This window comes from Siphateles boraxobius, unplaced genomic scaffold (assembly GCF_051911475.1).
Source record: "Siphateles boraxobius isolate OS27281-9 unplaced genomic scaffold, OSU_SipBor_1 35, whole genome shotgun sequence".
NCBI lineage: Eukaryota > Metazoa > Chordata > Actinopteri > Cypriniformes > Leuciscidae > Siphateles > Siphateles boraxobius.
The window spans coordinates 3,812,069-3,826,422 of NW_027508975.1; the positions used below are offsets into that span (position 1 = coordinate 3,812,069).

General features: G+C 38.8%; 1 protein-coding gene across 2 annotated transcripts in view; it reads right to left on the reverse strand.

The window, feature by feature from the left end:
• Positions 1–11,421: 11,421 nt before the first annotated feature.
• The window catches only part of vps50 (VPS50 EARP/GARPII complex subunit), a 148,711-nt gene continuing 145,778 nt past the window's right edge, over positions 11,422–14,354 (reverse strand). For both annotated transcript variants that reach the window (XM_077195999.1, XM_077195998.1), the window contains 2 exons: positions 13,224–13,413; positions 11,422–12,361 (listed from right to left, as the gene is read on the reverse strand). In XM_077195999.1, coding sequence (XP_077052114.1) covers positions 12,242–12,361; positions 13,224–13,413 — 310 coding nt within the window. In that variant the 3' untranslated portion in view covers positions 11,422–12,241. The remainder of the gene's footprint in view (positions 12,362–13,223; positions 13,414–14,354) is intronic.

The window sequence follows — 14,354 nt, forward strand, 5'->3', positions numbered from 1 at the left end:
CTGATGTAAACAGGGAACTTCAGAACATTCTGATGAAACATAAGACTGCAAATCGACTCATCATTCATGTGGGGAAGAATGATATTCATAAAGAGCAGTCGGAACTTCTTAAAAAGGATTTCAATGAACTTTTTGAAACACTTAAAAGACTGAAAGTTCAAACATTCATCAGTGGACCACTCCCAGCAAGAGGAACAAACAGGTTTTCACGGTTGCTTGGGCTTAATACATGGCTGCAAAAAACCTGCAATATAAAAGGAGTGAACTTTATTGACAACTTCAATCTTTTCTGGAGTCAGAGGCAACTGTTTCAACAGGATGGCCACCACCCAAACAAACTTGGTTCAAGAGTGCTAAAGGACAATATCTACTTCTCCCTCCGTCATCCTTCTGCAATGTGTGCCAATCCACTCAACCTGAATGGCACACACACACCTGGATACAGTATGAATGACCACAGGATTTCACTTCAGCCCCTGAATGGACATGCGGTTGACACATCACACAAGGACAGTGATAACACCACTCAGCCACAACAACCTCTGCTCACGGACACAATCTCAGCTGAGCCCTGCCCACAGAGCTCACCACAGACAGACTGTGACATACCAGCACTGCTCCAATATACAGCACCCAAGGACGACTTTCTGGAAAACAGCCAGGGAAACCAGGACAGCATATTACAGCCTCCAATAACACCAGAGCAAAAATCACTCTCACTGGAAACATTATCACTCTCTCCAGCATCTCCACTTCTGTGCTTCTCAGAGAAAATGGAACAACTGGTGCACGCTGGAACTAGACTATCCCACTCTTTTGCTGCGAGCCCCCAGATACCAACCAAAAAACGCCAGGCCCCACAACCACCAAAGCCTACGGGCCCAGCTCGCCCTCCCCCTCCCCCTGTGAGAGCTCTTCGGCCTCTGCCACAGCGCCAGGGCCCACACCCTCCTCCAGCGGCTCGAGGTGAACCAAAAACAACTGATACCAGCTCTCAGTGATATGTGTCGGGTCCCCGCTATGATAACAATAACTTTCTCAAATGTTTACAGAACAAGCGGGAACCCAGTGTGCCTGTATGTTTTTCTATTGCTGTTCAATTACATGATAGAAAGTCTAAGGCCTTCAAAAGCCGTACAGCAAACCCATCTAATCTGGTGCCTATTACACGACATACCAAGATTGCTGTGGGGACAAAAAGTAAGACTGTTAAGTTAGCACTTTTAAACATCCGCTCACTTAAAAATAAATCACTTTTAGTCAATGACTTAATAACCACATACAACCTGGATTTTATGTTGCTAAATGAAACTTGGCTAGAAGAAAGTTGCAGTGCAACAGTCCTCAATGAAACAGCCCCTCCTAACTTTACTTTTATGAGTGTCTGCAGAGCTGTCAGAAGAGGCGGAGGTTTAGCTGCTCTTTATAAAGATGTCTATCAATGTAAGCAAATATCATTTGGGAATTACCCGTCTTTCGAATATCTGGGTATTGTGTTAAAAGGTGCTCCACGCATTTTACTTATCATTGTTTACAGGCCTCCAAAATACTCTCCAGCTTTTGCTGAGAACTTAACAGAACTGTTAAGTTCTATTTCCTCAGAGTTTGACTGCTTTGCCATTGCTGGAGATTTTAACATTCACATAGATAATGCAGAAAACAATATGGCAAAAGAAATCAAAACTGTTTTAAAAACTTTTGATCTGACTCAGCATGTACATGGAGCCACACATAATCGTGGACACACTCTAGATTTACTTATCAGTAAGGGTCTAAACATTTCATCAATTGTTATTAAGGATGTAGCACTGTCTGATCATTTTTGTATTTTCTTTGATATATTGATCTCTCCTGCCATTGAAGCTAGATCTGTGTCTGTCAAGAAGAGATGCTTAAATGAGAATACTAGTGTACTATTTATGGAGGCTATATCTTTAACACCAAGCATATCTGCTGACTCTGTTGATTTTCTCCTTGATTCTTTTAACTCAAAAGTTAAGAGTGTAATTGATGATATTGCTCCTGTGAAAGTCAGGAAGAAGAGTGGCAGACAAAAAGCACCTTGGAGAAACTCAACAGCAGTGCAAAATATGAAAAGACAATGCAGAAAAGCAGAGCGCATGTGGCGGAAGACAAAACTTGTAGTCCATTATAACATCTACAAAGACAGCATCCATGCTTTCAATAAGGAACTAAGCAAAGCTAGACAGACTTTTTTCTCGAATATTATAAACAGCAATATAAACAACACGCGCACTCTTTTTGCTACTGTAGAGAGACTGACAAACCCCCCAAGCCAGATTCCCAGTGAAATGCTCTCAGTGAGAAAGTGCAGTGAGTTTGCTTCTTTCTTCTCTGAGAAAATCAATAATATCAGAAAGGTGATCAGCTCATCCTTGAGTTGCGCTGGGGTCAGGCAGATCAAACAACAGCACGAGAAAGTAGCCACTATGTCTGATTTCGAAGAAATTGATGGCAAAATTTTGGAAGAAACCGTACAGCAACTAAAAACATCAACCTGCGCCCTTGATGCACTTCCCACATCTTTTTTCAAAAATGTGTTACACAGCTTAGAAGCAGATCTCCTAGAAGTGGTAAATGCCTCACTTCTCTCTGGGAGTTTTCCGACCTCCCTGAAAACTGCTGTTGTCAAGCCCCTCCTGAAAAAGAGCAATCTGGATAAGACCATATTAAACAACTATAGACCGATCTCAAATCTTCCTTTCATAGGCAAGATCATTGAAAAAGTTGTCTTCAATCAGCTGAACAAATTCTTAAGCTCGAATGGATACTTTGACCATTTTCAATCTGGTTTCCGACCGCACCACAGTACAGAGACCGCGCTCATAAAGATAATAAATGATATTCGCTTAAATACTGATACAGGCAAATTATCAGTGCTGGTACTACTCGACCTCAGTGCTGCATTTGACACTGTCGATCACAAAATACTTCTTGACAGGCTGGAAAACTGGGTCGGGCTTTCTGGGATAGTCCTAAAATGGTTCAGGTCATACTTAGGAGGCAGAGGTTATTATGTGAGTATAGGAGACCATAAGTCTGAGTGGACATCCATGACATGCGGAGTCCCTCAAGGCTCAATTCTTGCGCCACTCCTATTCAACCTGTACATGCTCCCAATGAGCCAAATAATGAGAAAGAACCAAATCGCTTACCATAGCTATGCAGACGACACACAGCTCTACTTAGCCCTATCGCCTAACGATTACAGCCCCATTGACTCCCTTTGCCAATGCATTGATGAAGTAAACAATTGGATGTGCCAAAACTTTCTTCAGTTAAACAAAGACAAAACTGAAGTCATTGCGTTTGGAAACAAAGATGAAGTTCTCAAGGTGAACGCATACCTTCAGTCTAGGGGTCAAACAACTAAAAATCAAGTCAGGAATCTGGGTGTGTCTCTGGAGTCAGACCTTAGTTTCAGTAGTCATGTCAAAGCAATAACTAAATCAGCATATTATCACCTGAAAAATATTGCAAGAATTAGATGCTTTGTTTCCAGTCAAGACTTAGAAAAACTTGTGCATGCTTTCATCACCAGTAGGGTGGATTATTGTAATGGACTTCTCACTGGCCTTCCCAAAAAGACCATAAGACAGTTGCAGCTCATACAGAACGCTGCTGCTAGGATTCTGAGCAGAACCAGAAAATATGAACACATCACACCAGTCCTCAGGTCTTTACACTGGCTGCCAGTTACATTTAGGATTGATTTTAAAGTATTATTACTGGTATATAAATCATTCAATGGCCTAGGACCTCAATACATTGCAGATATGCTCACTGAATATAAACCCAACAGATCACTCAGATCATTAGGATCACATCGGCTAGAAATACCAAGGGTTCACTCTAAGCATGGCGAGTCTGCTTTTAGCTACTATGCCAGCCGCAGCTGGAACCAGCTTCCAGAAGAGATCAGATGTGCTCCTACAGTAGTCACATTCAAATCCAGACTCAAAACACATCTGTTTAACTGTGCATTTACTGAATGAGCACTGTGCCACTGTTCGTCCGACTGTTTGCACTGTATTTTATTTTATGTTTTAATTATTCTGATTTCTGTATTTTATCTTTTATTCTAAACTGTTTTAATTATTCTGATTTCTTTTGATTATTTTAATTTCTTCTATGTAAAGCACTTTGAATTACCATTGTGTATGAAATGTGCTATATAAATAAACTTGCCTTGCCTTGCCTTGCCTTGCCTCCTAATAATATAATATCTATCAATCTATCTCTCGGTCTTTCTGTCTGTCTTTCTGTCTGTCTTTCTGTCTGTCTGTCTGTCTATCTATCCATCTATCTAGCTGTCTATCATCTCTGTCTGTTTATCATCTCTGTTTGTCTGTCTATCATCTCTGTTTGTCTGTCTGTCTATCATCTCTGTCTGTCTATCATCTCTGTCTGTCTGTCTGTCTATCATCTCTGTCTGTCTATCATCTCTGTCTGTCTATCATCACTGTCTGTCTATCATCTCTGTCTGTCTGTCTGTCTATCATCTCTGTCTGTCTATCCGTCTATCATCTCTGTCTGTCTGTCTTTCTATTATCTCTGTCTGTCTGTCTGTCTGTCTATCATCTCTGTCTGTCTGTCTGTCTATCATCTCTGTCTGTCTGTCTGTCTGTCTGTCTATCATCTCTGTCTGTCTGTCTGTCTATCATCTCTGTCTGTCTGTCTGTCTATCATCTCTGTCTGTCTGTCTGTCTATCATCTCTGTCTGTCTGTCTGTCTATCATCTCTGTCTGTCTGTCTGTCTGTCTGTCATCTCTGTCTGTCTGTCTGTCTATCATCTCTGTCTGTCTGTCTGTCTATCATCCCTGTCTGTCTGTCTGTCTATCATCTCTGTCTGTCTATCATCTCTGTCTGTCTGTCTGTCTGTCTGTCTGTCTGTCTGTCTATCATCTCTGTCTATCTGTCTATCATCTCTGTCTGTCTATCTGTCTATCATCTCTGTCTGTCTGTCTGTCTATCATCTCTGTCTGTCTATCATCTCTGTCTGTCTGTCTGTCTATCATCTCTGTCTGTCTGTTTGTCTGTCTTTCATCTCTGTCTGTCTGTCAATCATCTCTGTTTGTCTGTCTATCATCTCTGTCTGTCTGTCTGTCTGTCTGTCTATCATCTCTGTCTGTCTGTCTGTCTATCATCTCTGTCTGTCTGTCTGTCTATCATCTCTGTCTGTCTGTCTGTCTATCATCTCTGTCTGTCTGTCTATCATCCCTGTCTGTCTGTCTGTCTGTCTGTCTATCATCTCTGTCTGTCTGTCTGTCTATCATCTCTGTCTGTCTGTCTATCATCCCTGTCTGTCTGTCTGTCTATCATCTCTGTCTGTCTATCTGTCTATCATCTCTGTCTGTCTGTCTGTCTGTCTATCATCTCTGTCTGTCTATCATCTCTGTCTGTCTGTCTGTCTATCATCTCTGTCTGTCTGTCTGTCTATCATCTCTGTCTGTCTGTTTGTCTGTCTTTCATCTCTGTCTGTCTGTCAATCATCTCTGTTTGTCTGTCTATCATCTCTGTCTGTCTGTCTGTCTGTCTGTCTATCATCTCTGTCTGTCTGTCTATCATCTCTGTCTGTCTGTCTGTCTGTCTATCATCTCTGTCTGTCTGTCTGTCTATCATCTCTGTCTGTCTGTTTGTCTATCATCTCTGTCTGTCTGTCTATCATCTCTGTCTGTCTGTCTATCATCTCTGTCTGTCTGTCTATCATCTCTGTCTGTCTGTTTGTCTGTCTATCATCTCTGTCTGTCTGTCTGTCTATCATCTCTATCTGTCTATCTGTCTATCATCTCTGTCTGTCTGTTTGTCTATCATCTCTGTCTGTCTGTCTATCATCTCTGTCTGTCTGTCTATCATCTCTGTCTGTCTGTCTGTCTGTCTATCATCTCTGTCTGTCTGTCTATCATCTCTGTCTGTCTGTCTATCATCTCTGTCTGTCTGTCTATCATCCCTGTCTGTCTGTCTGTCTATCATCTCTGTCTGTCTATCTGTCTATCATCTCTGTCTGTCTGTCTGTCTATCATCTCTGTCTGTCTGTCTGTCTATCATCTCTGTCTGTCTGTCTGTCTATCATCTCTGTCTGTCTGTCTGTCTATCATCTCTGTCTGTCTGTTTGTCTGTCTTTCATCTCTGTCTGTCTGTCAATCATCTCTGTTTGTCTGTCTATCATCTCTGTCTGTCTGTCTGTCTGTCTATCATCTCTGTCTGTCTGTCTGTCATCTCTGTCTGTCTGTCTGTCTATCATCTCTGTCTGTCTGTCTGTCTATCATCTCTGTCTGTCTGTTTGTCTATCATCTCTGTCTGTCTGTCTATCATCTCTGTCTGTCTGTCTATCATCTCTGTCTGTCTGTTTGTCTGTCTATCATCTCTGTCTGTCTGTTTGTCTGTCTATCATCTCTGTCTGTCTGTCTATCATCTCTATCTGTCTATCTGTCTATCATCTCTGTCTGTCTGTTTGTCTATCATCTCTGTCTGTCTGTCTATCATCTCTGTCTGTCTGTCTATCATCTCTGTCTGTCTGTCTATCATCTCTGTCTGTCTGTCTGTCTGTCTATCATCTCTGTCTGTCTGTCTATCATCTCTGTCTGTCTGTCTATCATCTCTGTCTGTCTGTCTATCTGTCTATCATCTCTGTCTGTCTATCTGTCTATCATCTCTGTCTGTCTGTCTATCATCTCTGTCTGTCTGTCTATCATCTCTGTCTGTCTGTTTGTCTGTCTATCATCTCTGTCTGTCTGTCTATCATCTCTGTCTGTCTGTCTATCATCTCTGTCTGTCTGTCTATCATCTCTGTCTGTTTGTCTGTCTATCATCTCTGTCTGTCTGTCTATCATCTCTGTCTGTCTGTCTATCATCTCTGTCTGTCCGTCCGTCCGTCCGTCCATCCCTCCAGACAACCCCACAGTTCTCCTTTCATGGAATGACTCATGTAATTTCTTTTAAACTAATAAGGCTACAAATCATACTGAAGACATATCCAAAAGTATGCTGCATCACAACGGCATTGATCTAGCAGGAAGACTGCTGGCTGTGAGATTTGTTACTCTCTGACATTACACAGTTCATAATTTATGAAGCAGAACAATCACATCCATTCCTTCAACCTCATAAAGCTTAAGACTGACAGTATGATCAGAATAATACTGTTAACGTCTTCATAAAAAGCTAAACACATAATTAAATCTTAAACGGGGATAAATGGGAACAAAAATGTCTGTAAAACAGTATGTATTTCAGTTAAATGCCCTTTTAAATGGACGTAACAGTCACAAATATGCTAACTTGAATGCCATTTAAAAATCAAATCTATACATTTCAAAAACCATCAGATAATTCAAAAACGTCTGTAGCAATCAGATGTTATTTTATATGAATCTCCATGTAAGATGTTTTGCTGCTCTTTCAGTTCTATCGACCAACCACTTGTTTTCCCACAGACAGCCCAATTAAAGACAGCGCTGAATCAATACGAATCAATAAGACAAACTGACTGCACAATAAATGCCCATTCAACGGGCCATCTCATATTATGCTCAAGGTCTGACTTCAAGACATTGCTGGTTACCTGCAAAACTGGCAGATCTGACATTGCTCAAAATATTGAGCTGTCCTTGCATGCTGCATGTTCCGTTTAATGTTTAGAGCGGGATTTATTACAGCCTCCTGCATAGTCATCATAAAAATGCATAAGATTCATGATTAATGACATCAAATAAGTCTGCATGTCAAAACAACCTTCCCTGCATGCATCGGCAAATCAAAAACCCGAAAAGTTCAACTTTCTACAAACTGTAAAAAATAAAGTTTCTTTATTTGCATTGATGGTTCCATAAAGAACCACCAATACAACCTACATTACGCAAAAGGTTCGATATTGTTGGAAAAAAAGGTTCTTAGATTGTTAAAATATTCTTTACACTGAATTTTTTTTCAGGCTCTTTGTGGAACCCACTGTTGAAACCTTAATTTTTAAGAGTGTGCAGATACGGGTTATTATACTGTAGGTAACTAAAAGGCCATATAAACATTTTCCGTTACTTAAAATATAATAAACATTGACTGAAATAAAACCATAGTATAATAACTTTGGTGTAGATGTTTTTTTTTTTTACAGGATGCGAGTTTATCTAGGAAGTAAACATTGTCATGTAAACATAAGCAAATTAACTGATTGACCCACAAAAGTGGAAAAACAAGCGGCGGAGTCCGTCTATAGCCCATAATCCCGCTACCGTGGGGAGACGAGGGCTGTTGTCAGGGCAACCCGCGCAGAGCCTTCAGGGCGCTCGCTGCTCATATTTCTCTGCGCACTTTGTTTACTAAGAGATGTATAGAAAAGGAAAAATATCATGTCTCACTACACCTGTGCATGGCCTATAAATCCAGCTAAGTAAGAATGTGGCTTTTGCCATAGGTCCTATAAGATTCAATAAGTCCTGCCATGAATTCCCAAGCCAATAGTGTTCACATAAGCGATCACACCGTATAAATAACTGAATCTGTCACCACAGATGCCTCAATACGACTATGAGTCTCAGTGCAGAACCACTAGAGCTGATATGAAATATAAAATGTCACTGTTAATAATGGAGTAAGTCTATGCTATGAAATCATTCATGAAGTCAGATGAGATTGGGTTCAACGCTATGAAGCTGTAGCCTACATCTGTAAAGGTCAATTAGGAAAAACAAGACAAGGAAAAAAAAAAAATGACAAGGCTTGTTAATCCATGTGACTTTAAAATGGACCTGTGTGATTATTAATATTAAGCCTGTGGATCCTTACTGATTGTCTTGTTTTTCCTCAATTAACCTTTCCAGCATTGGGGAAAGAATAGACTGGGTTGAAATGATCAGAGCACTGCAGTTAACTATTACAATAAACTAAAGTTGGAATGAAACAGAAGTTACGATTGTCTTTTCTTCAGTATTGTGATGTAGCCTATATCCGAGTTAAAGGGCTTCTCGGACAAAAAAAACAAAAACAATGAAGGGCGGGTCTTGATTTTGTCCAGGAGGAATTGATTGGATGGTTGTGGTTTGCTATTGGTGGATCTCATGTGAGTGACAGGTTGCCCCGCCCGAGCCATACATAATTAAATAATATTTTATAGAAAACTATTATAAATGTACACTAATCAGATGACTCTTGACAAAAACACTTTCTTAAAGGGATAGTTCACCCAAAAATTATAATTCTGTCATCATTTACTCACCCTCACGTCGTTCCAAACCTTTCGTTCATCTTTGGAACACAAATCTGAGCCAGTTCTGTCCCTCCATTGACAGCTACACAGCTACCACTGACGCTTCAAAAAGTTCATAAAGAGATTGTAAAACTAATCCATATAAATTGAGAGGTTTAGTCAAAATATTCTGATGAGACTCGATCGCTTTGTATGGTTCTAAGAACTTTTAACATCCATGAAACCTTTCCACTGCATTAAAGGCTCTTAATAATGAAACTATAGTGGAATATAGTGGATAACTTTGTGATAGATGGTGGCTTCAAATCTGTGGAAAACTTCAGCGCTTTCAGTGGGCACAGATTCCATCATAAATCAGCATTTTTGACAGCTGTTGGGTCACATTTAACCAATTAAATTTACATTGGATTGCCATTTATCTTGAAACTAAAGACATTTGAACAGTCTTCTACAATTTATGCTTTTAAGTATCCTGTGTGTTTAATAGTGTATGCTGAATGAGAAGTACATCGCCACTAGAGAAAGGAAAATCACAAACACTTTCAAAACAAGCCAAAATCAGTACACTTTATAAGCATATTATATATTAAATTAGCTGGTAAAATAAAAATATCGAAAGCGTTTGTTTCCAAAGGTTTCACATTTTAATATGGTGATGTACACAAAAATAGATGGTGTTGAGAAACAACCAAGTGAAGCATAGCTATCTAAAATAAGCATGCGTGGAAAAAGTCAGCTTTGATCATGAGCACAAGAGTGTGGTGTGATTCAAGCAGGTTCACAGTAACACACCAGCCACGACTAATGAAACGCTCTGGAACTCAGCCAGAACACCGTGATAAATCTCCTCTGATACAACCACATCAAGTCCAAACTCTGTTTTAAGTAAACAGCATATTCACAATATGACATTAATTAATAGAGACGGCTTTGCATAAATATGTTCGAGTCTATTCCATAAATGCGAGCTCATGCGTCAGATACAACTATATTTGCAATTCCTGCGCTTGCAAGGCAGAAAAACTACTGTCTTTTTAGATAAAATTAGGTTTTAGAAGTTGATTTTGGCAGATATGAATGCTTAAATATATGCAGGCAGGAATACCTATCATAATTTAGTGTACAAATAGATATTAAGAAGAAGATTAGCTGTAATTTTATATATACAAATTTAATAGTGATGTCCTTCCAATTGGTCAATGCAGAACCTGACAGGCAATCACGCCGATGCGGGTGGGTTTGCAATCAACATTTTTTAATATGGTTTATTTTCTAAAATGTTTACATCATGAAATCGCCAAATCAATGTTATTAGATGATTAAAAGTTATTTGTGACGATCTGAGCAAAGAGCACATTCAGCAGACCCAACTAGTCAATGCCAAAGCAAGATTTTATTTCTGATAAATAAAAATAAATAAAGTAAAAATGAAATCTAAAACAAAAAAATTTATGTATGTATAAAATAACACCAAATAAGTTGAAATTATCTTTCAATTTGACTATAAATGCACTACCAATAAGTGCTTGCAGTTGACAGGAGAAATTGTCCGCCGCTTCAGTGAATGATAAACTGCTGTGCACGGTTATGAAGGTGTGTGAGAGGACGTTCTCTCAGGCGGTGCTCTGATGTTTTAGAACACAATGGTTTCCAGACGGGCCCCCCCTGCCAGCTATTAAAAAAACATAAAAATGCCTCCTACACACGATGAGTCATAGCCAAATCAATACATACTCTCCATCACAAGCAGGCTATTTAAAGTGCAGCACAACAGGAAGAGGAGAAGACGATTAATTAGAGATAAAGCTCTGCTTCCTATAGAGGATTAAAGTGAACTGCACAGCGCATGGGAAAAGACATACCTGAAGGGGAATATGTCATTGTGAAAAGTTGTTAAAGAACTTTAAAAGTAAATAAATAATAATGATCTCTGGATTTATAATGTGTGCAGATAAGCTATAACTGTTGATTATTTAGGGTCTACGAGCTGCTCGAAATATAGTCAAGCATGTTTTATAAATGGCGGCATGTTTCTTTTTCTTCTGCTCACTGTGGGTTATGGTTAGGGAAACACTTTTCTGTACCTTAAAGTGATGATTTAGCACACTTGAACATCAAAACGTATTCAATGCAAACTGGGAAGTTTTCACAGCACAAAAACAGTTTTGAATTCTGAAGTATCATTATTCACATGATAAGAATGTTAGCGTATTTATTGTACAACCTTGCCTTTAACTTGGTACAGATGAATATTATTACACAACTTAGTTACCACAAACAAAACACCAGTGACAGAATACAGTATTTCTGCATTTCAGACATACATAATCTGAAATAAATAGTTTATCACTTTCTAACAGGAAGGTTTCAGGACTTTTTTTTAAGAGTCTCTTCCTCCAGTTATTACTGTTAACATACAAGTAATCACATTCTTGCACACGTGTTTCATGAAAATGACAACGATACTAATACGTCTCTGGGATCTGGTATAAGTGTCATAAATTGTAAAATCAATACCTAAGAAATAAGCTGAGGTGTTTGTGTAACAGGGTGAGACCAGTGGCGTACAACTAGCAAAACAAGTCAAGAGATGCACATGCATTTTGCGTAAAATAACCGAGACGGAGCCTCAGTGTGTTAGACGACGTCTCGTATCCTTTTAAAAAGCCTCATGCTACAGAATCAGCAAGAATTCCTCAAAAAGGGAAATATGGTTGTTTAGCCACATCGATGTTTAAATTACTGTTTGATAGTGCATGAGTCATCCATTCATGTTGTGATTCAAGTGATACTGATAAGACTTTCATTACCCATTATCCTTTACAGTCGTTTAAATGACCGCTTTATATGTAGTCAGAGCACGTCCTGCTTACTTTCCTAATAAAATGTAAACAGAAACCGCAAACAAAGTGCAGGCCGCATACGATAATAGATACTGGATAAGTAACAGTGTGGGTGTTTGTGATTTTCGTGACTATTCTGCTGAATTTGGCGGGGTAGTTGGGTGGCATTTATTTATCTTTTCGGCCGATCAATGTCATCGATTGCTGCGAGGAGTTTCTGTCGTGCTTTCTTGTTGATGTGGGACCCGAGGCAGACGGTGACCAGGTTAGTCAGCTGCTTCATAGAGTACTCCTACAAAACAAACTCATGATGAATCTCTACTGGAGATGCTTTTCAACACAATACATCTTTTAAAAAAAAAAATTTATGAGGAATTAAATCTGCCTTGCATAACATGCTTTGCTAGGCAGCAACCCAGGCTTGTTTGGAATGTAGGCAGCCTTTGTCCTTGCATTTAAAACCGAATCATTTAGCGCTGCATCATATATAAAATATTCACACAGGTTGTGATTGAGATATTAAATTATATTAGTTATAAAAAGGATGTTTTAAAAGCATCTCTGATTTGATGCCAGACATGGTGCCAGAGTCGGCAAGTTAGATGCATTTCCGTGAGTACTATTAAGTGTAACTATGTTTCAATTAATAAATGAAAAACTATGATTCATTTGCATAATCACATTTCAAAATGCTCACTTTTAGCAAAAGATATACATATAAAAATATTTAGTAATAAACTATATGTTTCCATCGGTACATAAGCGAATTAATATTTGTCATTACATTTGAAATATAAAAATGTACAAAATATTATTTTTTAAATATTAAATATAAAACTAAATAAGATGAATACAGCTAAAGCAGTACATATTCCGATAATTTGTCATTGACAAAAAAGTATATGTTTAACTAATATTTAAATTGTATATATATATATATATATTTAAATTATATATATATATAAAAATTATATATATATTAAAAAAAATATATATATATATATATAAAAGGAGTATATATATATATATATATATATACATACAAATTTATAATTATATACCAGATATAGTACAGATATAAATAAAATACTGAACCCTTTTCTGACAATTTAAAAACATGCCAACATTTTGTCATCAGGTGTCATCCGTCTTACCCTGTGGTTCTTGATGAACTGCTCCATGTCGTTCTCAGTTAGGTAGTATGCTTTGATGTAGGTCTCTACGAACTCCTTGTCTGGAATTGGTCTGAGGTCGGTGAGCTTCTCCAGCTTCATCAGGAACTGCTGGAAGTCCAGCTGCATCAGTGCACGTCCTTCATTACTGCATTTCTTCACATTAGCATAGCTGGCAGACAGAGAGCAGAGGTGAGTGAGGCTCAGACAGATACAGGACATTCATTAACTCTTGACAGTTTATGATGCATTCATTGTAGAGAGAGTCTGCTAGAGCAAGGTTAAGGTTAAGTGTCGCGAGCACAGCGGTGCTTGTAACTTTCCAATTTACAGGTAACCTTATGTCCAACTACTGATCAAACCTGGAACTTTGATAACCGCTAGGCCACCATAATGTAAATAGGAACACATCAATAAATAAATATATAAATGAATCAACAATGAAGTCATCAACCAATCAGAATCAAGTCTTCCAGAGAGCCGTATAACTTTTTACGATAACTTGGCATCATTGTTTCTGCTCCTATGTGTCCTTCTGGATTTATGTCAAAAATGTTAAAATATACGGGTTCATAATCAACATAAAATAATAAATCATCATAGATGTTCCACATACATTATTTTCAGCAATAATATTGACAGACTGCGGGATATGGTGTTTAAGCCAACTCATCCTTGACTGGTAAGTGACACCAAATGCTGAAGGCCATTTTTGGACACATTTGCCATTTGTTCGGTTTGCTGCCTTTTCATTTGTACAGCTTGTGGGTCTCGGTATCAGGCCTGATCCCAACACCATCGATTTACAGTGTAGCTGCAGCCATGCAGAGTTCAGTGCTGTTGACTCTCCTGTTTACTTTTAGTCTGACAGCGGTGTAATTACTTTCTGTGAGGGGAAAGATACTGCCGGGCCTATTGAGTATATCCAGTCTGCCAATATATCCCTGTTTTCCTGCCTCCTTCCTTCTCTGTCACGTTCTGCTTGATTTGGAATGCAACTCGGCACGGCACTGGCGGAGTCTAACTGCAAAAAGAGCTGCCAAAATGGACAAGTAAGCTGGATGAAAACAGAATATTCATCCTGGTTGCAAAGTGTTTTTCATGTATAATGGC